Source organism: Oncorhynchus nerka, linkage group LG23 (genome assembly GCF_034236695.1).
Source record: "Oncorhynchus nerka isolate Pitt River linkage group LG23, Oner_Uvic_2.0, whole genome shotgun sequence".
Taxonomy (NCBI): Eukaryota; Metazoa; Chordata; class Actinopteri; order Salmoniformes; family Salmonidae; genus Oncorhynchus; species Oncorhynchus nerka.
This window is the reverse complement of record NC_088418.1, coordinates 59,970,733-59,997,882: the sequence shown is the minus strand read 5'-3', so window position 1 is coordinate 59,997,882 and position 27,150 is coordinate 59,970,733. Positions and strand designations below refer to the sequence as shown.

At 42.6% G+C, this 27,150-nt stretch overlaps 1 protein-coding gene across 1 annotated transcript in view; it reads left to right on the top strand.

The window, feature by feature from the left end:
• Positions 1-495: 495 nt before the first annotated feature.
• The window catches only part of LOC115128033 (decorin-like), a 69,643-nt gene continuing 42,988 nt past the window's right edge, over positions 496-27,150 (top strand). Inside the window, exons 1-3 of the mRNA XM_065008375.1 lie at positions 496-784; positions 15,958-16,196; positions 24,226-24,338. Coding sequence (XP_064864447.1) covers positions 15,977-16,196; positions 24,226-24,338 — 333 coding nt within the window. The 5' untranslated portion in view covers positions 496-784; positions 15,958-15,976. The remainder of the gene's footprint in view (positions 785-15,957; positions 16,197-24,225; positions 24,339-27,150) is intronic.

Sequence of the window (27,150 nt, the reverse complement as noted above, 5' to 3'; positions counted from 1 at the left end):
GGTCCCCTTGTCCCTTTTGGTTAAGTGTAAATAAGTAAACCGACCCAATCAAGAGATTGGGGGTGAAGGGGAGGGTGGACTGAATGTTTGTGTGGGAGAGAGGTAGTTGGCTGTGTTAAATTATTTTGAATTTTACCAAAGTAAAGAGAGAAGGAGAGGGAGAAAAATGGAAGAAAGAACGTTAGTGAGAGAAAGGCAGAGAGTAGCTGGCGTTTTTGAACTGAGCTTTGGAGGACCTATCATTACCAGATGGTACTGAATGGGAGCCTGCCAGCCTAGTCACTGCTTATTGCCTTAACTCTGCCTCTCTCTCTCCCTGCATTTCTCTCCCTCCTTTCTTCCCTCCACTCTCCTCTTCTTGTCTCCATCGCTCTGTGGCTGTTCATTTTTTAATTTTCCTCTCTTTTCTCTCCCTCTATTTCCAGCTGTTTTTGGAACGCTCTCTCTCTCTCTCTCTCTCTCTCTCTCTCTCTCTCTCTCTCTCTCTCTCTTTTGCTGGGGGAAGATCTCTCCACCAAGTGTCTCAATTTAACAGGAGCTCCCTCCCTCTCTCTCTTCCTCTCTCAGCCCCTTCCTCCTCCCCTTCGGCCGTGACAGAGCACACCTGCTTGGTCTTGGCTGCGCGCGCTCTCAGTGCAATTATCGCTCGGCCCCTTGCAGCACAGTGCAGAAGGCTCACAGTGATTCAGCCTATAGCCCCAACTGGATATTTGGAAGGAAGACCATCTGACCTCGGCGCACTCTAACTCTCTAGCTCTCTCTCCCACGCTTCTAAAGAGCACAGGTAGGATAACACACTGATAGATAGAGGGGATGGATCTTTGGGGGAAACTTCGGAAAGACTGGATTATAGGCCTGGGGAGTGTGGGAAGAGAGGGGGATTGTGAGGGAAGTTGTTAAAAGGGATTTGGAATTGGGGTTATTGTGTTTCGGGGGTCCCAAACGTGCAGACTTGGTTAGTAAAATGGTGATGCTGTGCTTGTGGTTTGAGGTTTTCTAATGGCTTGGTAGGTTCTGTGATGTGGATGCTCTTTTGATGTTCCTTCATTCCTTAACTCTGTCGCCAGACTCTGTGTTCAGTGGTTTTGTGGTTGAACTGGTCATGAACGGTTGTTCATTTCAATGCTTTGCACATACATTCAATTAGAATGTACGACATGAGTCATGCCAGGCATATCATGAAAGTGATGCGTTTGTGCATGATATTGCAAATTTGTTTTGCGTGGGCGTAGGGTTAGTGTGTGTGTGTGTGTGTGTGTCTGTATGTGTGTGCATGTGTGTGTGTGTGTGTGTGTGTGTGTACATGTGTGTGTGTGTGCACGCTCCCTCTGGCGTGGCCAGGTCTTAGTCTCACAACAGGACTGGCTTAGGGAGGAGAGACCATAGCTAATCATTCCCATACCAGACCATGTGATAGTCTACAGAATGATGAAGACAGCACCAGCTATAGGGAGGGGGTGTGGTGCTACTGTTGATGCTAGCACTTCACTCCCATGCCAATGTATGAGAAAACCCTACCCTATTTATCCAACAGAGGATACCATGTTATCTTTCCTTGACTTTATTGGTTTATCCTTGGCTAGCGGATTTTAGGTTTTTACCCCTCAAGGCACTTGAGCAAGTGAGCTGTTTCGTCAGTTAGTTGGCTTGTGGTTGTACATGTGGTTTTCCCTTACATCAAACTGCCCAGTGTGTTCGTTTATGGCTTTACATGCATTCAGAGGTGTTGTGGGCAGAGGAATAGAGAGAAAGAGAAGAGGTTTCTTTGATGTGAAGTCCCTGGAGAGTTTTCTCTCCTCTCTTGTCAGTAACTGGCCCTGGTGGAAAACCCATTAAGTTTACCAGTGTCCTTTTCTTCAGTTGTAGCACTTTAATGCATTGCTTTCTCTCTTTTGTACTCTCCCTCTGGCACTTGGAGATCCTACAAGCGAAATAAAAACACAACAACAACAAGGATTTCTTTGTATTGCCTCAAGCCATGACAGTTCACTCGCAGCAGTTCAAGCCAGAATGAACCCATCCAGGGCATTTTAGACTAAAACAAATCGATCTGAAATGGTTTATTTGACTTGTTATACTGCTGTTCTGTTTCACATCAACGTTAAGGCACCGTTTCGGCCCACCTCGTGACCACTCTGCTTTGATGGAAGCGCTGCAGACCAAAATCGCCCGGGGCAACCAAAATTAAAGGGAGGACCTGCTTTGAAGTCAAAGAAAGAGGCAAAGAAAAAGCAGTACCTGGCAACCCAAAGCCTTATTAATCTACTAACAGTACAGCTTCCTCTATCACAGAGAAATCTACTCTGATGGCTACCCTGCAAGACACCGCAAAACTCCCAGCTAATAGCCAACATCCTCCAACACAGAGGGAGTTTTTTTTACACGGCTGAACTAGAGTTGGAGAACAGAGTGGAGAGGAAGGGATTGTGAGTTGGAGAACAGAGTGGAAAGGAAGGGATTATGAGTTGGAGTACAGAGTGGAGAGGAAGGGATTATGAGATGGAGAACAGAGTGGAGAGGAAGGGATTATGAGTTGGAGAACAGAGTGGAGAGGAAGGGATTATGAGTTGGAGTACAGAGTGGAGAGGAAGGGATTATGAGAGAGTGGAGAGGAAGGGATTATGAGTTGGAGAACAGAGTGGAGAGGAAGGGATTATGAGTTGGAGAACAGAGTGGAGATGAAGGGATTATGAGTTGGAGAATAGAGTGGAGAGGAAGGGATTATGAGATGGAGAACAGAGTGGAGAGGAAGGGATTAAGAGTTGGAGTACAGAGTGGAGAGGAAGGGATTATGAGGTGGAGAACAGAGTGGAGAGGAAGGGATTATGAGTTGGAGAACAGAGTGGAGAGGAAGGGATTATGAGTTGGAGAACAGAGTGGAGAGGAAGGGATTATGAGATGGAGAACAGAGTGGAGAGGAAGGGATTATGAGTTGGAGAACAGAGTGGAGAGGAAGGGATTATGAGTTGGAGAACAGAGTGGAGAGGAAGGGATTATGAGATGGAGAACAGAGTGGAGAGGAAGGGATTATGAGATGGAGAACAGAGTGGAGAGGAAGGGATTATGAGATGGAGAACAGAGTGGAGAGGAAGGGATTATGAGTTGGAGAACAGAGTGGAGAGAAAGGGATTATGAGATGGAGAACAGAGTGGAGAGGAAGGGATTACGAGATGGAGAACAGAGTGGAGAGGAAGGGATTAAGAGTTGGAGTACAGAGTGGAGAGGAAGGGATTATGAGGTGGAGAACAGAGTGGAGAGGAAGGGATTATGAGTTGGAGAACAGAGTGGAGAGGAAGGGATTATGAGTTGGAGAACAGAGTGGAGAGGAAGGGATTATGAGATGGAGAACAGAGTGGAGAGGAAGGGATTATGAGTTGGAGAACAGAGTGGAGAGGAAGGGATTATGAGTTGGAGAACAGAGTGGAGAGGAAGGGATTATGAGTTGGAGAACAGAGTGGAGAGGAAGGGATTATGAGATGGAGAACAGAGTGGAGAGGAAGGGATTATGAGATGGAGAACAGAGTGGAGAGGAAGGGATTATGAGATGGAGAACAGAGTGGAGAGGAAGGGATTATGAGTTGGAGAACAGAGTGGAGAGAAAGGGAATATGAGTTGGAGAACAGAGTGGAGAGGAAGGGATTATGAGTTGGAGAACAGAGTGGAGAGGAAGGGAATATGAGTTGGAGAACAGAGTGGAGAGGAAGGGATTATGAGTTGGAGAACAGAGTGGAGAGGAAGGGATTATGAGTTGGAGAACAGAGTGGAGAGAAAGGGATTTTGAGTTGGAGAACAGAGTGGAGAGGAAGGGAATATGACTTGGAGGATAAACATGTTGTGGCATGTTGATGGAGTCATTGATGTTTAAATCTCGTTTGTTTGGACTAATTTGTACAGTATAGTTTGGTTAGCTCTGTATTAGAAAAGTAAGACATGGGTCTTTAGAGGCGAGGCCCAGGGCCACATTTTCCCGTCTGGACTCACTGTAACTGTCCAGGCCGAGAGAGAACAATAAACTGAAAGATGGACGTTAGCCACAAATGATTTTTTCCCCTCATTGGAATAATATAAAGTTCCATTCTCCAGTAGTGCTCTTTCCAAAAAGCAAATGGTACTGCCAAAGGGTCAAAGAAGAAATGTCTTAATCTATGGGAGATGAAGGGAGAGGGGAAAGAGAGAGAAAAGGAGTAGATGTTCACTTCTGTTCAATACAGGCTGTAGATAATACAGGCTGTAGATGATACAGGCTGTAGATAATACAGGCTGTAGATAATACAGGCTGCAAATAATACAGGCTGTAGATAATACAGGCTGTAGATAATACAGGCTGTATATAATACAAGCTGTAGATAAGACAGGCTGTATATAATACAAGCTGTAGATAATACAGGCTGTAGATAATACAGGCGGTATATAATACAGGCTGTAGATAATACAGGCTGTATATAATACAGGCTGTAGATAATACAAGCTGTAGATAATACAAGCTGTAGCTAAAACAAGCTGTAGATAATACAATCTGTATATAATACAATCTGTATATAATACAAGCTGTAGATAATACAAGCTGTAGATAATACAAGCTGTAGATAATACAGGCTGTATATAATACAAGCTGTATATAATACAAGCTGTAGATAATACAAGCTGTATATAATACAATCTGTATATAATACAAGCTGTAGATAATACAAGCTGTAGATAATACAGGCTGTATATAATACAAGCTGTAGATAATACAAGCTGTATATAATACAGGCTGTAGATAATACAGGCTGTATATAATACAAGCTGTAGATAATACAAGCTGTATATAATACAAGCTGTAGATAATACAAGCTGTAGATAATACAAGCTGTAGATAATACAAGCTGTATATAATACAAGCTGTATATAATACAAGCTGTAGATAATACAAGCTGTAGATAATACAAGCTGTATATAATACAAGCTGTAGATAATACAGGCTGTAGATAATAGAGGCTGTAGATAATACAAGCTGTAGATAATACAAGCTGTAGATAATACAAGCTGTAGATAATACAGGCTGTAGATAATACAAGCTGTAGATAATACAAGCTGTATATAATACAAGCTGTAGATAATACAAGCTGTAGATAATACAAGCTGTAGATAATACAAGCTGTATATAATACAAGCTGTAGATAATACAAGCTGTAGATAATACAAGCTGTATATAATACAAGCTGTAGATAATACAAGCTGTAGATAATACAGGCTGTAGATAATACAAGCTGTAGATAATACAAGCTGTAGATAATACAGGCTGTAGATAATACAAGCTGTAGATAATACAAGCTGTAGATAATACAGGCTGTAGATAATACAAGCTGTAGATAATACAAGATGTATATAATACAAGCTGTAGATAATACAAGCTGTAGATAATACAGGCTGTAGATAATACAAGCTGTAGATAATACAAGCTGTAGATAATACAGGCTGTAGATAATACAAGCTGTAGATAATACAAGCTGTAGATAATACAAGCTGTAGATAATACAGGCTGTAGATAATACAAGCTGTAGATAATACAAGCTGTATATAATACAGGCTGTAGATAATACAAGCATGGATATATAAATGTCAGCCATACAATACTTCACAATGAAAGGTTCAAAACAGCACAGACGCTTTAGGGCTTTCTTCGGTCTGTCAACGATATATGTGTTTTCATGACCCAAGTTCTGAATATCTTTGGAGTTCCCCCAAATCCCAAACAAATGCAATGCTCGCAGACGTTGGTCTTGTAACGGATCCAGGGAGAGTTTCTGGGTTTGACGTGGGGAAATCACCCTGTTAGGGAACTATTGTGACCACTGAAGGGGTTAGTGGTGCAGGCATTTCCTGTTGACAAAGCGCTGGTATATTATCTGTGTGCCCAATCTACCCATCACTTGACATGGATGGATCTCTGGTTTTCTCCCCATATAGATAAACTCTTTTGAACTTGGAAATGTCTTTAGGGAAAAATGTCTTTGGAAATGTCTTTGGGGAAAAACAATGACAAATGGAGACCTGTTAGTAGGATTTCAATATGGAAAGGCGGATGAATCACGTAGACAGACAAACTGGGTCTTGGTTGGAAATGGACTGGAAATGGTTAGAACTGTCTGGGTATCTGCGTCTGGATGGGGAGGAGTTGAGTTGTTGATGGGTTTAAAGGGGGCACACATGTTTCAGACATCTTGTAGCCTTGTAAACACATCCCATGGATTCGTTACTGACAGACCCCATGGATTCGTTACTGTAAACACAATAACCCGTCTCTGTCATCCTCTTGCAAATGCTGCACAAGTTTGGAAAGGTATGAGTATGGGTTGATGACCTACATACTGTACATGTGGCATGGATGGAATACAGCTGAATGGTGTCCAAGAGAGAGAGAGAGAGAGAGAGAGAGAGAGAGCGAGAGAGAGAGAGAGAGAGAGAAAGGAAACCTACCAAAAAACAATTAGGCAACAACAAATTCAATCCCTTTTAGACAATTTCCTGGGTAAAACGTTCCACTGTAATAGTGAAGGTGTAAACCTGGCAGTAGAAAATCTTAACAGTATATTTGACCTCTCAGCTTCCCTATCAAATCTAAAAATCTCAAATAGAAAACCGAAGAAAATTAACAATAATGACAAATGGTTTGATGAAGAATGCAAAAATCTAAGAAAGAAATTGAGAAACCTGTCCAACCAAAAACATAGAGACCCGGAAAACCTGAGTCTACGCCTTCACTATGGTGAATCACTAAAACAATACAGAAATACACTACGGAAAAAGAAGGAACAGCATGTCAGAAATCAGCTCAATGCAATTGAAGAATCCATAGACTCTAACCACTTCTGGGAAAATTGGAAAACACTAAACAAACAACAACACGAAGAATTATCTATCCAAAATGGAGATGTATGGGTAAACCACTTCTCCAATCTTTTGGTTCTATAACAAAGAACAAAGAGCAAAAACATATACATGATCAAATACAGATCTTAGAATCAACTATTAAAGACTACCAGAACCCACTGGATTCTCCAATTACATTGAATGAGTTACAGGACAAAATAAAAACCCTTCAACCCAAAAAGGCCTATGGTGTCGATGGTATCCTCAATGAAATGATCAAATATACAGACAACAAATTCCAATTGGCTATACTAAAACTCTTTAACATCATACTTAGCTCTGGCATCTTCCCCAATATTTGGAACCAAGGACTGATCACCCCAATCCACAAAAGTGGAGACAAATTTGACCCCAATAACTACCGTGGAATATGTGTAAACAGTAACCTTGGGAAAATCCTCTGCATTATTATTAACAGCAGACTCGTACATTTCCTCAATGAAAACAATGTACTGAGCAAATGTCAAATTGGCTTTTTACCAAATTACCGTACAACAGACCATGTATTCACACTGCACACCCTAATTGACAACCAAACAAACCAAAACAAAGGCAAAGTCTTCTCATGCTTTGTTGATTTCAAAAAAGCCTTCGACTCAATCTGGCATGAGGGTCTGCTATACAAACTGATGGAAAGTGGTGTTGGGGGTAAAACATACGACATTATAAAATCCATGTACACAAACAACAAGTGTGCGGTTAAAATTGGCAAAAAACACACACATTTCTTCACACAGGGTCGTGGGGTTAGACAGGGATGCAGCTTAAGCCCCACCCTCTTCAACATATATATCAACGAATTGGCACGGGCACTAGAAAAGTCTGCAGCACCCGGCCTCCCCCTGCTAGAATCCGAAGTCAAATGTCTGCTGTTTGCTGATGATCTGGTGCTTCTGTCACCAACCAAGGAGGGCCTACAGCAGCACCTAGATCTTATGCACAGATTCTGTCAGACCTGGGCCCTGACAGTAAATCTCAGTAAGACCAAAATAATGGTGTTCCAAAAAGGTCCAGTCACCAGGACCACAAATACAAATTCCATCTAGACACTGTTGCCCTAGAGCACACAAAAACTATACATACCTTGGCCTAAACATCAGCGCCACAGGTAACTTCCACAAAGCTGTGAACGATCTGAGAGACAAGGCAAGAAGGGCATTCTATGCCATCAAAATAAACATAAATTTCAACATACCAATTAGGATTTGGCTAAAAATACTTGAATCAGTCATAGAGCCCATTGCCCTTTATGGTTGTGAGGTCTGGGGTCCGCTCACCAACCAAGACTTCACAAAATGGGACAAACACCAAATTGAGACTCTGCACGCAGAATTCTGCAAAAATATCCTCCGTGTACAACGTAAAACACCAAATAATGCATGCAGAGCAGAATTAGGCCGATACCCACTAATTATCAAAATCCAGAAAAGAGCCGTTAAATTCTACAACCACCTAAAAGGAAGCGATTCACAAACCTTCCATAACAAAGCCATCACCTACAGAGAGATGAACCTGGAGAAGAGTCCCCTAAGCAAGCTGGTCCTGGGGCTCTGTTCACAAACACAAACACATCCTACAGAGCCCCAGGACAACAGCACAATTAGACCCAACCAAATCATGAGAAAACAAAAAGATAATTACTTAACACATTGGAAAGAATTAACAAAAAAACAGAGCAAACTAGAATGCTATTTGGCCCTACACAGAGAGTACACAGCGGCAGAATACCTGATCACTGTGACTGACCCAAAATTAAGGAAAGCTTTGACTATGTACAGACTCAGTGAGCATAGCCTTGTTATTGAGAAAGGCCGCCGTAGGCAGACATGGCTCTCAAGAGAAGACAGGCTATGTGCTCACTGCCCACAAAATGAGGTGGAAACTGAGCTGCACTTCCTAACCTCCTGCCCAATGTATGACCATATTAGAGAGACATATTTCCCCCAGATTACACAGATCCACAAAGAATTCGAAAACAAATCCAATTTTGAAAAACTCCCATATCTTTTGGGTGAAATTCCACAGTGTGCCATCACAGCAGCAAGATTTGTGACCTGTTGCCACGAGAAAAGGGCAACCAGTGAAGAACAAACACCATTGTAAATACAACCCATATTTATGCTTATTCATTTTATCTTGTGTCCTTTAACTATTTGTACATTGTATATATATATATAATATGACATTTGTAATGTCATATGTGTCATGTTTACTGTTAATTTTTGTTGTTTTTCACTTTATATATTCACTTTGTATGTTGTCTACCTCACTTGCTTTGGCAATGTTAACACATGTTTCCCATGCCAATAAAGCCCTTGAATTGAAAAAAATTTGAATTGAAAGGGAGAGAGAGAGAGAGAGATGAGGAGGAGGGAATAATGAGACTGATATGTTACATAGTGTCTCTACTGTAATCTGCTTCCTGCCTGAGACTTGTCAGAAGTGTGTCCAGATTTTTACAGAAAGTGGCGAGGGAGGGAAGATGAGAGGGAGGGGGGTTGACAAGGCTGCTGCAACGAAAGGAAGTGTCAACCCCCACCCCTCCGCTCAGAGAGAAAGATCAGACTTGCTCTGACAAAACACAGCCCTTAGGCCTTACAGAGAATGAGAGGATGAGGAGGAGGATGAAAGGGAGAGGGTGTCTTTTGACTGCTCCTACCTTTCCACCTTTCGATTATTGAACACAGGTAGTCAGACGCACACATACACACACACACACACACACACACACACACACACACACACACACACACACACACATTCACACATAGTATGAAGACACACACATAGTATGAAGACACATACACACACACACAGTATGAAGACACACCTCCTTTTACACATTTTATCGAGGACACAAACTTTGAAGGCTGGAAAATAACCACTGATCTCAGAACTGTTAAAACTCTCTAGGCCCTCATTGCACCGTGTTCCCTACTGATCCAGGAACTAAATAACATCTCACATTACGCATCCGCAACATTAAAGACATCGCTCACAGCTAGCACTACAGCTAGTTACAGCCCTCCTTCTGTACGATCCAAATACGGACCCCGTCAGACGTCATTGTGTTGCTATTTACGTGTTTGTTGTCAATATCTCTAATCAATCTGGTTCTAGTAATCACGGTGATGTTGACCAGATGACACAAGTTGACTAACGTACACTAATTGTCACCTCATTAAAATACAAATAATTGCTAGGTTAGGTCCACTTGAGTGCATATGAACATTATCTGGCCCTGTTGCCTTTGCTACTGTAACAGGCAGACAAAAAGATGGCTCTGACGTGATTTGGGGGGGCATCAGCGGAACGGCACGAATGGTGAGAGAGTTCAACAAACATGCCAATGTGCAAAAGCATATTGGTGGGCATTGCCCAGTACATCAATGAGACTAACTCAACTTGAGTGGTAAACCACACTGTAATGTACCACACTATACCGCCCATTCAAGTTCCCTAAGCCATCAAACAATGTCCAGAACAATAATTCGTATCGATGTCAAATACATGTTTTACTCTGCAGTATACACTAGTAAAATAACCACGATCATATCAAATCAAATCAAATTTGATTAATCACATGCTTCATAAACAACAGGTGTAGACTAACAGTGAAATGCTTACATGCGGGCCCTTCCCAACAATGCAGATGGAGAGAAAATTGAGAAATGATTGAAAAGTAATTAAATGTATTAATAAAAGTAATAATAAATACACAATGAGTAAGGATAACTTGGCTACATACACGAGGTACCATTACCAAGTGGATGTGCAGGGGTACGAGGTACCATTACCAAGTGGATGTGCAGGGGTACGAGGTACCATTACCAAGTGGATGTGCAGGGGTACGAGGTACCATTACCAAGTGGATGTGCAGGGGTACGAGGTACCATTACCAAGTGGATGTGCAGGGGCACGTACCATTACCAAGTGGATGTGCAGCGGATGAGGTACCATTACCAAGTGGATGTGCAGGGGTACGAGGTACCATTACCAAGTGGATGTGCAGGGGTACGAGGTACCATTACCAAGTGGATGTGCAGGGGTACGAGGTACCATTACCAAGTGGATGTGCAGGGGTACGAGGTACCATTACCAAGTGGATGTGCAGGGGTACGAGGTACCATTACCAAGTGGATGTGCAGGGGTACGAGGTACCATTACCAAGTGGATGTGCAGGGGTACGAGGTACCATTACCAAGTGCATGTGCAGGGAAGTGAGGTACCATTACCAAGTGGATGTGCAGCGGTACGAGGTACCATTACCAAGTGGATGTGCAGGGGTACGAGGTACCATTACCAAGTGGATGTGCAGGGGTACGAGGTACCATTACCAAGTGGATGTGCAGGGGTACGAGGTACCATTACCAAGTGGATGTGCAGGGGTACGAGGTAATTCACGTAGATATGTACATACAACTAGGAATAAAGTGACAGATACTGAACAGTAGCAGAGACAAAAAAGTCATTGTAAAAAGGGTCAACGCAGACAGTTCGGGTAGCTATTTTGTTAGCTATTTAACCAACTATATCCAATGGTCCTTAGATCCCTGACAACTGCTTCCCGGAGACGTTACCCTACAGCAGGGTCAACTACAACGCTGTGTGGTCTAGATACCTTAGATCCCCGACAACTGCTTCCCGGAGACGTTACCCTACAGCAGGGTCAACTACAACGCTGTGTGGTCTAGATACCTTAGATCCCCGACAACTGCTTCCCGGAGACGTTACCCTACAGCAGGGTCAACTACAACGCTGTGTGGTCTAGATACCTTAGATCCCCCGACAACTGCTTCCCGGAGACGTTACCCTACAGCAGGGTCAACTACAACGCTGTGTGGTCTAGATACCTTAGATCCCCGACAACTGCTTCCCGGAGACGTTACCCTACAGCAGGGTCAACTACAACGCTGTGTGGTCTAGATACCTTAGATCCCCGACAACTGCTTCCCGGAGACGTTACCCTACAGCAGGGTCAACTACAACGCTGTGTGGTCTAGATACCTTAGATCCCCGACAACTGCTTCCCGGAGACGTTACCCTACAGCAGGGTCAACTACTACGCTGTGTGGTCTAGATACCTAGACACTGACTGAACCCATGTAAGGTCTTCACTCACACACCTCAGCCCTCTCAAAGCCTTTCATATACAGCTGTCAACAAACAGTGTAAAGCCCTTTGGAATTAGTCGTTGGAAGTACACTGAGAACTCATTCAAAAGATCCACCTAAACAAAACATCAATTAGAGAGAGAGAGAGAGAGAGAGAGAGAGAGAGAGAGAGAGAAGGCCTTGCTGGCCCAATAGACATTGCCAAGCAGTTGGGAGATTGAGGACCAGTCAAAGGGCTGATGGGGGCAGGTTTCTTCAAAGTGGTTTAGCAGAGGATTGGCTCTGTCGTGTCGTGGCGTGCCGTGGACACAGCCCTCTAGGTTCACACACGGACTTGCACTTCGAAGCATGTTTTTTAGGGCCGTCTGTGATCTAACCAATGGATGCTCCAGATGCACCATGGGGGCCTCGCCAGATCAGTTCTTTATGCTTGTGAAGCTGTACCTCCACCCTCTCTCCTCTCCCCTCCTCTCTCCTGGATATCTTTCAGGAAACTACTGATGAAAGAGCCAATGCCTGGGGCTCAGTGGGACGTCTAATGGAATGTGTCTGCCTGCACAGGTTCAACCAAACTGTGACGAACTCCCTTCTGCATTGTTGGGTCTAGTGGCATTGCTCAGCCTCTCTAGAATACAGATTAGTTAGAGAAAGGAAATGCATTCACTGCAGTTAGGCTACTGCACCTTACTATTAAATGGACTGGAATCAAGATCTTGATTGGCATAGTTTGCATGGTTTGCATGGTTTGCATGGTTTGCAAGCTTCAAACGTTTCCTTATTCACATTTTTCTCACAATTGTGTCAAATCCTTATCGTACTATGCCTGTACACATGAAATAAGCTAACCTAGACATGCATGCCAGTTTTGATCATTACTAGCACCACATTGGATGTGGCGTTGTTGGGTTAGCATATTACCAACCAATCAGCAGGTAGTATTATATAGTTGTTAGTAATGTGCCAGTATAGGAGTTCATTAGCGTTCTTATAGTGTTTAATAAAAACATGACTGACAGATCTCCCTCTTCAAGGAGATTGGTATCTCTTCCCTCCTGCTCTGCTTTGTTTTAATACGCCTCAGGAATGTTTATTATCACCTAGAAATGGGAGGACACACAAGAGGCTGCTTTTAATATGAATTCCTCTGTGTGTGCGTGTGTACGTGTGTGTGCCTGCCTGCGTGTACCTCCAGCAGTGGCTAATGTCCAAACACTGAGGAGATCAGGATCAATGCTTAGTGGTCAGGGACTATACGGGTCGTTCCACCAATTCAGTGCCTTTTGAGAAGTGTAACTTAAAAACAAACAAACATGTGATTTAATCTTAAATCAGCCATAAATCCCCTTGTGACAGGGGGAATGGAAGTGTGTCGTGTGCAACAGGGAGTGGCAATCATAAAACCAAATCAATTGTTGTAACATTTCTAGCCTGTCTATCTATGGGTAACAGGGTCGACATGTCAAAATGCAGAATTTTTGCACTTCAGCAAGTCTTTATCCATATAAAAAATCGGATTTATTGAATTTTAATTTAATAGAACAGGCTTTTAAAATGCCCTATTTTTGTGGAATGACCCTTGTGCAAATTAGTACAGCATTCCTTCCTGCTATCTCTATTTGGTTTCCTGCTCTCAGACCAATGAAGGTTTAACTAACAGGGTATTCATTATGGATTCCCCTACATATTGACTTATAGATAAGTTAAACCTAGAGCCAAGATTTGCCCTGTTCAAAAAGATTGGACCAACACGTGTGGTCCTCCATACTGTTAAGCTAAGATTGGATCTGTTTTATCTCAGAGTTCGAACACATTTACACATGGCACATGTTTCCAACTCAGTGGCCTTGTGGTTAGTGTGTCCACCCTGAGATTGGAAGGTTGTGAGTTCAATCCCTGGCTGAGTCATAACAAAGACTAAATACGGGACATGATTTGTCTCGCTTGACACTCAGCCTTAAGGAGATAGATTGGAGGTAAGGCCCTGTGATAGACTAGCATCCTGTCCAGGGAGTGTACTTGTACATCAAGCTGCCTCATGTTACAGAAACAGGAGAAGGGCTCCTGCCCTATGAGTCGTTCCAGCTCGAATAAGCCAAGGTTCGTGCAAGGCTACTTAATAACATGTTTCCATAGGCTACGGCTCAGTCCTCCATGGAAAATAGAAGTCAAAGTCACAGCATTACAAGTAAAATCCAATTGAATCCTTGTTTTCTTCGTCCACCCATATTACGATGAGCAGAGGCAAATGCCACACGGTTGGAATCCATTCCATTTCAATCCATCAACCCATACATTTGTTCATACATTTTTTTTAATTAAATTGATCCCAACGGTGATACAGTATTCTCGGAGAACTCTGTTCCCATTGAGTGCTGTAATGTAGCTCTGTCTGTCTGTGTGATGGCTGTAGTGTGGGTTAGACCTATAATTACCCTGGATGTTCAGAGAGCCGCCGTAAGGCCTGATCCTGTTCCCATTGAGTGCTGTAATGTAGCTCTGTCTGTCTGTGTGATGGCTGTAGTGTGGGTTAGACCTATAATTACCCTGGATGTTCAGAGAGCCGCCGTAAGGCCTGATCCTGTTCCCATTGAGTGCTGTAATGTAGCTCTGTCTGCCTGTGTGATGACTGTAGTGTGGGTTAGACCTATAATTACCCTGGATATTCAGAGAGCCGCCGTAAGGCCTGATCCTGTTCCCATTGAGTGCTGTAATGTAGCTCTGTCTGCCTGTGTGATGACTGTAGTGTGGGTTAGACCTATAATTACCCTGGATGTTCAGAGAGCCGCCGTAAGGCAGTCCTGTTCCCATTGACCTGACGCCACCCCTAAGAACACACACACACACACACACACACACACACACACACACACACACACACACACACACACACACACAGTCACCTACCCAGCAATCTGTCTGTCATGCAAAGGTCCAGCAGACCCGCCTCTCTCTTTGGTCCCAAAGTAATTGAAGGGGCGGTGTGTAACCACAAACATCATGAGCTGAATAATAACACTGACCCTGAACCAGTTGGAGAGAACTGAAAGTACAGTACAGTAATCGGGCTGTGTTTGTCTGGGCTTGGAGTACAGGGTCAGTTTGACTGGACAGAGTGTGTTTTGTGTGAATGGACTGGCCAGAAGGCTTGAGTGGGTCAAAAATGAACTGGAATGGATGACCATTGCGGTCATGACTTGTTGGTCAGAGAAGAAGACTGGAAGACTTCTCGCAGCATACGGCAGGTTACCTATAATCTTAGAGGGCCTTGAAATGGAGAGAGATAAACAAGGAAAACAGTAAAAGTACAAATGACTTTCCTCTACAATTATACAGATATCAGTCATTGGTTTGACAAGATGTTTTTCACAAATCGTTACCATATATTGTTAATATGTATGCATACTTACTGTTTCTGCCCTGTGAAGTGCACATACACTTGGTGGTCCCCCATTTTACAGATTGATACATTTCGCAATGTTCTTGGCTTTGCCCTGACCTCTCCTCTTTAACCTTTCTTAGGTAAATAGGCCATTCTCCCCCTGCTGACCTGTTACAAACCAAAGCAAATCCAGGTGCTTGGCCTTCTAGCCTATAGCCTCCTACCTCTGACCTTTACCCTTTCTCCTTTGCCCTCTCACCCTGTCACCCCCACACATCACCTCACAACCCTTTACTTGAATGAAAGGTTGGCCTCTTTCTATCCTCGCTTTGGAACCCAGGTGCTTGAGTTGATGAGCAAACTGAAGGAGAGAGGAGAGTCAGCAACGCTTGGAGGACAATGGAATACAATAAAAAAGCTTCTTTATTGCTAAAAGTAGAACACCTTAACCTCTCACCTCTGCCCCCATCCTTTACCACCCACCAATACCCATGCACCCCTCTACAGTAGTTCTAACCTCTAAGCCATGACCTTGTCCCTCCCCCCTAGGCTCCCGGACAAAGGCACCATGAGGTCAGCCTGTCTCTCCCTGCTCCTGGTCACAGCGTGCTGGTCACTTCCCTTCCGCCAGTCTGGCTTCCTGGACTTCATGATGGAGGATGAGGCGGGCTCTGGCTTGCCAGAGGTGCCCATCGAGCCCAGCGTGGACATCCCCACCATGCCCGAAGGACCCAAGTGCCCCTTCCGCTGCCAGTGCCACCTGCGCGTGGTGCAGTGCTCCGACTTAGGTGAGACACTCTCCCAATAAATTATATTTAATATCATGACAGTATGTACTTCTGTGATTCAATGTGCTTTCATGAGCTGAGGTCAATTTGTAATACAGACAACCTGTTTCATCAGCTCTTCTCTCCCTCTCTCGTCTAACTGAGGCAGTCCCTTAGTTTACAAGATACATCTTCCTGGTTCCCAAAGAGGTGTTCCCTCCATCTGGGGACCTCAGAGAAATGTTCAAAGAGTGTCTGGCGTTTGATCTACTCATCATCAGCTCGTTAATTGGCCTAAAAGAATATCGCCCCAGCCTGACCACTTTAAACGCTCTCAGATGCAGTGAATTTCACGTTCTTCTGCGACGATGACATAGTTTTGCTGTGACTTTGGCCTTTGTCTAATTTTCCTAATTGTTTTTGCAGACGCGGAATATAAAAGGTTAGCGGGGCTTGGGAAAGTCTCGAACTCACCTCGGTTTAACAAGCCCAATGTTCTAAAGCTTGTTTTTTTCTCCGTCAGATCGCTCCTTTCTCCATCCCCACCGGAGGCAAACGAACTCTGCCACGAATTAGCCTGGCGCTCTGTTTCCAGAATTAGCCTGGCGCTCTGTTTCCAGAATTAGCCTGGCGCTCTGTTTCCAGAATTAGCCTGGCGCTCTGTTTCCAGAATTAGCCTGGCGCTCTGTTTCCAGAATTAGCCTGGCGCTCTGTTTCCAGAATTAGCCTGGCGCTCTGTTTCCAGAATTAGCCTGGCGCTCTGTTTCCAGAATTAGCCTGGCGCTCTGTTTCCAGAATTAGCCTGACGCTCTGTTTCAGAATTAGCCTGGCGCTCTGTTTCCAGAATTAGCCTGGCGCTCTGTTTCCAGAATTAGCCTGGCGCTCTGTTTCCAGAATTAGCCTGGCGCTCTGTTTCCAGAATTAGCCTGGCGCTCTGTTTCCAGAATTAGCCTGGCGCTCTGTTTCCACGCAGTTCAAATCATTTACTTGATCCTCTTAATTGTTTGTTAGATGATCCTGTTTATTTGCTTCATTCGCCCTTATGCTTTGGCCTGACTCATCTCTAGGACTACTGCTCTGCCAAGGGAAGTCACTCACCCAGTTGTTGGGCTGTAGCTCATGTAGCTTGTATAACTTTTCTTCTCTATGAGTTTGGTTGGTTTTGGGGCTTTACTCTTGTTTTAAAAGGGAGGAGCAGGGGAGGAATACTGGAGACAGACAAAGACAGAGTGAGAGATACAGATGGACTGAGATGTATACACAGAGAGGAGAGAGAGAAGAAAGAAAGAGACAGACAAAGACAGAGTGAGAGATACAGATGGACTGAGATGTATACACAGAGAGGAGAGAGAGAAGAAAGAAAGAGACAGAGAAAGACAGAGTGAGAGATACAGATGGACTGAGATGTATACACAGAGAGGAGAGAGAGAAGAAAGAAAGAGACAGACAAAGACAGAGTGAGAGATACAGATGGACTGAGATGTATACACAGAGAGGAGAGAGAGAAGAAAGAAAGAGACAGACAAAGACAGAGTGAGAGATACAGATGGACTGAGATGTATACACAGAGAGGAGAGAGAGAAGAAAGAAAGAGACAGACAAAGACATAGTGAGAGATACAGATGGACTGGGATGTATACACAGAGAGGAGAGAGAGAAGAAAGAAAGAGACAGACAAAGACATAGTGAGAGATACAGATGGACTGGGATGTATGCACAGAGAGGAGAGAGAGAAGAAAGAAAGAGACAGACAAAGACAGAGTGAGAGATACAGATGGACTGAGATGTATACACAGAGAGGAGAGAGAGAAGAAAGAAAGAGACAGAGAAAGAGACAGAGACCTGTGAAAGAGAAGGAGGGAGAGGGACAGAGAAAGAGAGGAGGGAAATCAAGGAAACTGTGAGTTCCAGTGGAGGAAGAGAAAGACAGACAGAAAGAGACAGAGACCTGTGAAAGAGAAGGAGAAAGAGGGACAGAGAAAGACACAGACTGACCCACGCTGCCAGACAGACAGACAGAACAACTGCGACAGACAGATGGAGAGACTGATGATCAGGAAAGGGCTGGTTCCATTACCTCACTGGGTCCTGTTAGCGCTGAACGTCTCCCAGGAGCCCCAGAGTTGGATCGTCATCTCTGGCACCGGCCCCTCTGGCCTGGAGACTGCATCTGTTCCCCAGACCTGCTGGCACACACACAGGCCTGGGAGGGGAGGGGGCTGAATTGGATTGGTTTGCTTTCCATCCAATGTCACCCCCTTTTACAGTTAGAAAACTGGATGATAAAGGAAAAGTTAGCACAAGGCCTTTTTTCTGCAGGTGTCCAGCTGGCGGTGCGTGCTACAGTTATCAAATGTGTATGTGCAGAGATGAAGCGGGAAGTAGGGCAGAGGCTAGTAGTCTAGACGTTCACCAGACGTAGTTACAGTACATTTATTTAAAAAATACTTTTGGCAATTACTCGACAGGCATTGTGGTGTACAGGGTTGGGCAGGTTACTTTCTAAATGTAATCCATTACAATTACTAATTACTTCTCCAAAATTGTAATCAGTAACGTAACTTTTGAATTACCCAAACTCAGTAACGTAATCTGATTACATTATGTTACTTTTAGATTACTTTCCCCTTAAGAGGCATTAGAAGAATGTAAAAATGTATGTTACCAATTGAACATCATCTATTGCAGGATAAATCAGTGTTAAAGTTTACATAACGGGCCATAGATGGATCTTAATTTTTACTTTATGGGTTGGTTATGTTGGCTTCTTCTAACCCATTGCTTTCTCCTACAAAAAATAATAATATGATTAAATTATATCTTTATATTAAAAACCAAAGTCTATCAGAATTCCAGTCATTCCAATAAATGTTATACCCCTTGATCGTTAAGAATAGGACATGGAAATATGGAAGTATAGATTAGCCAAATAGTTTTACCTGAGCATAACCCCAAAACTAAGGACTTATTAGCCAGCCCTACTCTGTTGTTTATGATTTTGTTGTTATGGAGGACTAATTGGGCTCATAGATTCGAGTTGAAAAATAAATGCTGCACTCATGGAATATCATGCTTTGAGCACTACTGAAAAGTGCTATTTACGTGTGAAAAATGAATGTCACATGCTGCATTTGCTGTAGGCCTATTACTTACCTTATTGTTGGTGACACTTTGATATCTTGATAATATGCAGCTGTTTAAAGGGTAAATCAACTGATGAAACAATAACAAAACGGCTTCCCCGCCTCTGTTTTGGTTCAAAGCTGAGGGATGGGCCTGGAGTGATATAACCACTCTCAGATTAATATTTTTAAAAATGTTTTATCCATGGTATAATGTTTACAAACATTGGAGTTAAACAAGCTTATATTCTTGGTTCTGATGGAGTGTGACAGTTGAACTAAGCTCATGAGGCATTTACAAGTTATATTCTTAAAAAATCAATGGACATACCTGTATATATAATTTATAAGTCCAAAAATGGATGTAGCAACTACAGACTGCCCCTTTAAGTATATCAAACGTGTGCAAGTTTGAGCATGTCGATTAGGCCTATGGATTTATTTAAAAATTTCAGCATGAATTAGATTGAGCAATAAATGCACCCACATTTATTCCATAGTCTTGGATCCACACAATGAAGCTGTTGCAAGAACACATTTTTTCACTGGCTGTCCACTGGTTTCAAAAACAATGATTGATATGCAGCTTAAACTTCTTGAATTCAAACATTATTAGGTTCAAATACACATTTAAATTTGTGAACAGCCATCCACAACAACCTCAATCCGTAAGGAGCAAATAGCTGAATGAGAGAGCAGCAGTGTGATTCACATCTATGCACTATGTAGATATCAATAATAAGTGATATCTGTATCACCATAGACTAAACCACTGCTGTCATCCTTACCTCCAAACGTTTATTCAAGTTGGATAATCTTTGGATGCCGACAGCAGTCGCACCATTGGAAGACATATCTTGTTGCCCACAAAACCTTTTCCTGCTCTTTTCCCACGATCCATCAAACACATTTGGTGTGTCGTCATAGCGGTCTCTGACTCACTCAGGTGGAACAAACTTAAACTTTATCCTTTTTTCAATGCTGATTTAAATGTCATTGAGAAAACAGAGAAATGTCAAAGATGTTTTTTTTTCAAATATCCTTTCTGAATTCAAAAGTAATCCTTAAAGTAATCATCTAGTTTTTCAAAAGTATCTGTAATCTAATTACTATATTTTTGCTGGTAACATAATGGATTACATGTAATCCGCTACTCCCCAACCCTGGTGGTGTACTATCAAAACAGTTAGGAAATTAGGTTTAATGAACACAAGGCTCTTCATAAAAAAATGCTCAGTTTCATTAAGGTTTAGATTAAAAACAGGCTGATGTTACAGTCGGCAAAGACCTTCATCCGACAGGGATATAATGTTCCCAGTTACCTTGAACTATCCTATCTAGGAGAGTTTGATTTAATGGGTCCCTATGTGTCAACAGGTGCTGTGGATGACAGAAGCCCTTCTTTTTCCCAATGAACTGAGTGATTACTAGTGTTGCTGACAGACGTAGCTACACTGTGCTGCTGTGAATGGACAACATAATGGAAAACTCACGCTCAACTAAGGGACAATCAGACCCATAATGACTGAACAGACCTTCCCCTCACAAGGAGAGAAAGTTACAGTACACCCCCCAAATAAAGGATTGCAGGGCTGGAAATTGTATAAACGTTGCAATTAATTCTTGGATGTGCTGAAAGCATGAGGGCGAGAGGCCAGGGAAATCATATGCTTGATATCACATTCATTTGGCTTTGAAATTGCTACAATAACGGGACTATGTTGGCATTCAGCTCCTATTTTTCTAGTCTGCCACTTGTCAAGAGGTCATGTTACCGTGCCAGTATCTCAACAAGAACAGAGCGTACTATCTCAACCTCTGGTTTCTCTCACTTACTTACTGTATGTATCAGCCAAGCCGACTTTCTTAATTGAATAATCTGCAGAGCACTGAGACGATCTGACCAGCCATTTTACCCGTGACATTGCTATGGAAATGCTCCCAAGTTTGAACAAACTAATTTACTTAATATATTTTTGGGGAAGATTCCATTCCAATCAAATCAAATCAAATTGTATGAGTCACATGTGCCGAATACAACCTTACAGTGAAATGCTTACTATCGAGCACCTAACCGACAGTGCAGTTTAAAGAAATACGGATAAGAATAAGAGATAAAGAAGAGCAGTAAAATAACAATATACAGGGAGTGCCGGTACAGAGTCAATGTGCGGGGGCACCAGTTAGTTGAGGTAGTATGTACATGTACGTAGAGTTAATTAAAGTGACTATGCATAGATGACAACAGAGAGTGGCAGTGGTGTGGAGACGGGAGGGTAGGGAGGGGGGGGGGGCAATGTGAATAGTCTGGGTAGCCCTTTGACTAGATGTTCAGGAGTCTTATGGCTTGGGGGTAGAAGCTGTTTAGAATCCTCTTGGACCTAGACTTGGCCCTCCAGTACCGCTTGCCATGTGGTAGCAGAGAGAATAGTCTATGACTAGGGTGGCTGGAGTCTTTGACAATTTTTAGGGCCTTCCTCTGACACTGCCTGGTATAGTGGTCCTGGATGGCAGGAAGCTTGGCCCCAGTGATGTACTGGGCCGTTCGCACTACCCTCTGTAGTGCCTTGCGGTCGGAGGCCGAGCAGTTGCCATACCAGGCAGTGATGCAACCAGTCAGGAAGCTCTCGATGGTGCAGCTGTAGAACCTTTTGAGGATCTGAGGACCCATGCCAAATCTTTTCAGTCTCCTGAGGGGGAAGAGGCTTTGCCGTGCCCGCTTCACGACTGTCATGGTGTGTTTGGACCATGTTAGTTTGTTGGTGATGTGGACACCAAGGAACCTATCAACCTGCTTCACTGCAGCCCCATCGATGAGAATGGGAGTGTGCTCGGTCCTCTTTTTCCTGTAGTCCACAATCATCTCCTTTGTCTTGATCACATTGAGGGAGAGGTTGTTGTGCTGGCACCACACGGCCAGGTCTCTGACCTCCTCCCTATACGCTGTCTCATTGTTGTCGGTGATAAGGCCTACAACACTGTTGTATAATTGGCTAATTTAATGATGGTGTTGGAGTCGTGCCTGGCCATGCAGTCATGAGTGAACAGGGAGTACAGAAGGGGGCTGAGCACGCACCCCTGAGGGGTCCCTGTGTTGAAGATCAGCGTGGCGTATGTGTTGTTACCTACCCTTATCACCTGGGGGCGGCCCGTCAGGAAGTCCAGGATCCAGTTGCAGAGAGAGGGGTTTCGTCCCAGGGTCCTCTGACTGACAGAACGCCATGTGGTTCACCTCACACTGCTAGAGAGAGAGAGAGAGAGAGAGAGAGAGAGAGAGAGAGAGAGAGAGAGAATAACAAAAATGGATTGAGGTGGAGGGAGGAGATGGAGATGTAATGAGAGGAGAGAGAGAGAGAAGGTGATGGATGGAAAAGGGGAGCGAGTAGATGAGAAAGAGACGTGATGGAAGGGTGAAGGGATATGAGAGAAGGACATGAGGAGTGAGAGAAGATATTAAGTGGGAGATGGAGAGAGGGAGCACAGTGGTGATATGCCGCACAGTGAGAGCCTACAGACAGCTGTGTAGAGAATTGTGGGGCTTGGGCAGGGTAGGAGAAACTGATAGAAAAGCCATCTGAGCTGAAGAGAATGTTTGTGTAAGTGGGGCGTGCTCAAAGCTTTTAAGCCAAAGTGTGTCTGCATATGTGGAGTTTAAAAGACACAGCATTTAAGCCCTGAATAACTAAACAGTTTATTCCAGAGACAACCGCCGCCTCTAGAATGGAAACCAGCCATGTGAACCTTGACCCTTAGACATTGTGTTGATGACTTGTGGTATCTCTCTGTGTTCGCCCTCTATTTAAAACAATACCAATAGAATAGAATAGAATAGAACAGAATAGAATAGAGTAGAATATGCAATAATAGAATAGAATGGAATGGAATAGAACACAACAGAATATAATAGAATGGAATAGAACACAATAGAATAGAAAATAATATAATAAAACAGAATAGAATAGAATAGAACACAATAGAATAGAATGGAATAGAATATAACAGAACAGAACAGAATATAATAGAACAGTTAGAATAGAACAGAATAGAACAGAATCATATTACACAAAAATACATAATTTACCCAATACATCTACATAGTGTATACATCACCCCATCTCATAATTCCCTCAGTGTTCTCCCTCAGAACATATGGTTCTGGTTTACCAGTCATATAGACAGGTGACATTTACTGTCTCAGTGCCAAATAATGCAATGCACTCACCAACCCAAACTGCATGCAATGAGGTCAGTGTCCAGGTATGTGGACACTTGAAATTGACGGAAATTCATTTTGAGTCCCATTTCCACACTGTGTGCCATAGATTGTTTCAATGCTAACTCATGGGGTATCTGGTATCACTCATGTCTGGACTATTACCATGAAACACATCATACGTTGGTTCTTTGGGGCTATTCACTGTTGACATGCTAAACATTTTGACATTTCTGACTTGCTAACTGGTTGAACGCGGCACGTGTATAACTACAACCAGTTAGCAAGTCTGAAATGTCCTAGTTTCCTTGTTCCGACTAGCACGTCAAGAGGTCATAATCTCTCCACCACACTTTACTGCGAACTTAATTTCCCATCAGCTAAGGGGCACAGCTGCAGCACAGCTCAGGAAGTCTCCTGTCACCTGGACAAACATACCAAACACACGGCCAAGCGTGCACACTATCTCTCACACACATACACACACACATACACACACACACACACACACACACACACACACACACACACACACACACACACACACACACACTCCTTGTCGTGCCTCATCATGCACACAAATGCTTATGGCAGGGTAAAATCACATGGAGCTATGAAACTAGCTTCAACGGACTGGCCTAGAAGTATCTCTCCCCTCCTTCCTGTTTTGTCTCGGTCTGTGAGTATCTCTACTCTCCTTCCTCTTCTTCTGCAGGGCTGAAGAGTGTTCCAGATGAGATCCCTGCAGACAGCACCCTGCTGGACCTGCAGAACAACAAGATCACTGAGATCAAGGAGAATGACTTCAAGACTCTGAAGGGACTCCAAGTAAGAGTTTACCACTCAATATGTCCCCTCCACTAAACACTCAATATGTCCACTAAACACTTAATACTGTATGCCCACTAAACCCTCAATATGTCCACTAAACCCTCAATATGTCCACTAAACACTCAATATGTCCACTAAACACTTAATGCTGTATGCCCACTAAACACTCAATATGTCCACAATCACTCAATGTCCACTAAACACTCAATATGTCCACTAAACACTCAATATGTCCACTAAACACTTAATATTGTATGCCCACTAAACACTCAATATGTCCACTAAACACTCAAATATATCCACTAAACACTCAAAATGTCCACAAAACACTCAATATGTCCACTAAACACTTAATACTGTATGCCCACTAAACACTCAATATGTCCACTAAACACTCAAATATATCCACTAAACACTCAAAATGTCCACAAAACACTCAACATGTCCACTAAAAACTCAATATGTCCACTAAAAACTCAATATGTCCACTAAACACTCAATATGTCCACTAAACACTCAAAATGTCCACTAAAAACTCAATATTTCCACTAAACACTCAATATGTCCACTAAACACTTAAAATATCCACTAAACACTCAACATGTCCACTAAACACATAATATGTCCACTAAACACTCAATTTGTCCACTAAAAACTCAATATGTCCACTAAACACTCAATATGTCCACTAAAACTCAATACTGTATGTCCACTAAACACTCAATATGTCCACTAAACACTCAATATGTCCACTAAACACTTAATACTGTATGCCCACTAAACCCTCAATATGTCCACTAAACCCTCAATATGTCCACTAAACACTCAAAATGTCCACTAAACACTCAATATGTCCACTAAACACTTAATGCTGTATGCCCACTAAACACTCAATATGTCCACAAACACTCAATGTCCACTAAACACTGAATATGTCCACTAAACACTGAATATGTCCACTAAACACTTAATATTGTATGCCCACTAAACACTCAATATGTCCACTAAACACTCAATATCTCCACTAAACACTCAATATGTCCACTAAACACTCAATATGTCCACTAAACACTTAATACTGTATGCCCACTAAACACTCAATATGTCCACTAAACACTCAATATCTCCACTAAACACTCAATATGTCCACTAAACACTCAATATGTCCACTAAACACTTAATACTGTATGCCCACTAAACACTCAATATGTCCACTAAACACTCAATATCTCCACTAAACACGCAATATGTCCACTAAACACTCAATATTTCCACTAAACACTTAATGCTGTATGCCCACTAAACACTCAATATGTCCACTAAACACTTAATGCTGTATGCCCACTAAACACTCAATATGTCCACTAAACACTCAATATCTCCACTAAACACTCAATATGTCCACTAAACACTCAATATGTCCACTAAACACTTAATGCTGTATGCCCACTAAACACTCAATATGTCCACAAACACTCAATATGTCCACTAAACACTCAATATGTCCACTAAACACTCAAATATATCCACTAAACACTCAAAATGTCCACAAAACACTCAACATGTCCACTAAAAACTCAATATGTCCACTAAAAACTCAATATTTACACTAAACACTCAATATGTCCACTAAACACTCAATATGTCCACTAAACACTTAAAATATCCACTAAACACTCAACATGTCCACTAAACACTCAACATGTCCACTAAAAACTCAATATGTCCACTAAACAAACAATATGTCCACTAAACACTCAATATGTCCACTAAACACTTAAAATATCCACTAAAACTCAATATGTCCACTAAACACTCAAATATATCCACTAAACACTCAAAATGTCCACAAAACACTCAATATGTCCACTAAAAACTCAATACTGTATGTCCACTAAACACTCAATATGTCCACTAAACACTCAATATGTCCACTAAACACTAAATATGTCCACTAAACACTTAATACTGTATATCCACTAAACACTCAATATGCCCACTAAACCCTCAATATGTCCACTAAACATTTACATTTACATTTAACATTTAAGTCATTTAGCAGACGCTCTTATCCAGAGCGACTTACAAATTGGTGCATTCACCTTATGACCTCCAGTGGAACAGTAGTGCATCTAAATCTTTTCAGGGGGAGGGGGGGTGAGAGGGATTACTTTATCCTATCCTAGGTATTCCTTAAAGAGGTGGGGTTTCAGGTGTCTCCGGAAGGTGGTGATTGATGCTGTAAACCCTCAATATGTCCACTAAACACTTAATGCTGTATGCCCACTAAACACTCAATATGTCCACAAACACTCAATGTCCACTAAACACTGAATATGTCCACTAAACACTCAATATGTCCACTAAACACTTAATATTGTATGCCCACTAAACACTCAATATGTCCACTAAACCCTCAATATGTCCACTAAACACTCAATATGTCCACTAAACACTTAATGCTGTATGCCCACTAAACACTCAATATGTCCACAATCACTCAATGTCCACTAAACACTCAATATGTCCACTAAACACTCAATATGTCCACTAAACACTTAATATTGTATGCCCACTAAACACTCAATATGTCCACTAAACACTCAATATCTCCACTAAACACTCAATATGTCCACTAAACACTCAATATGTCCACTAAACACTTAATACTGTATGCCCACTAAACACTCAATATGTCCACTAAACACTCAAATATATCCACTAAACACTCAAAATGTCCACAAAACACTCAACATGTCCACTAAAAACTCAATATGTCCACTAAAAACTCAATATGTCCACTAAACAC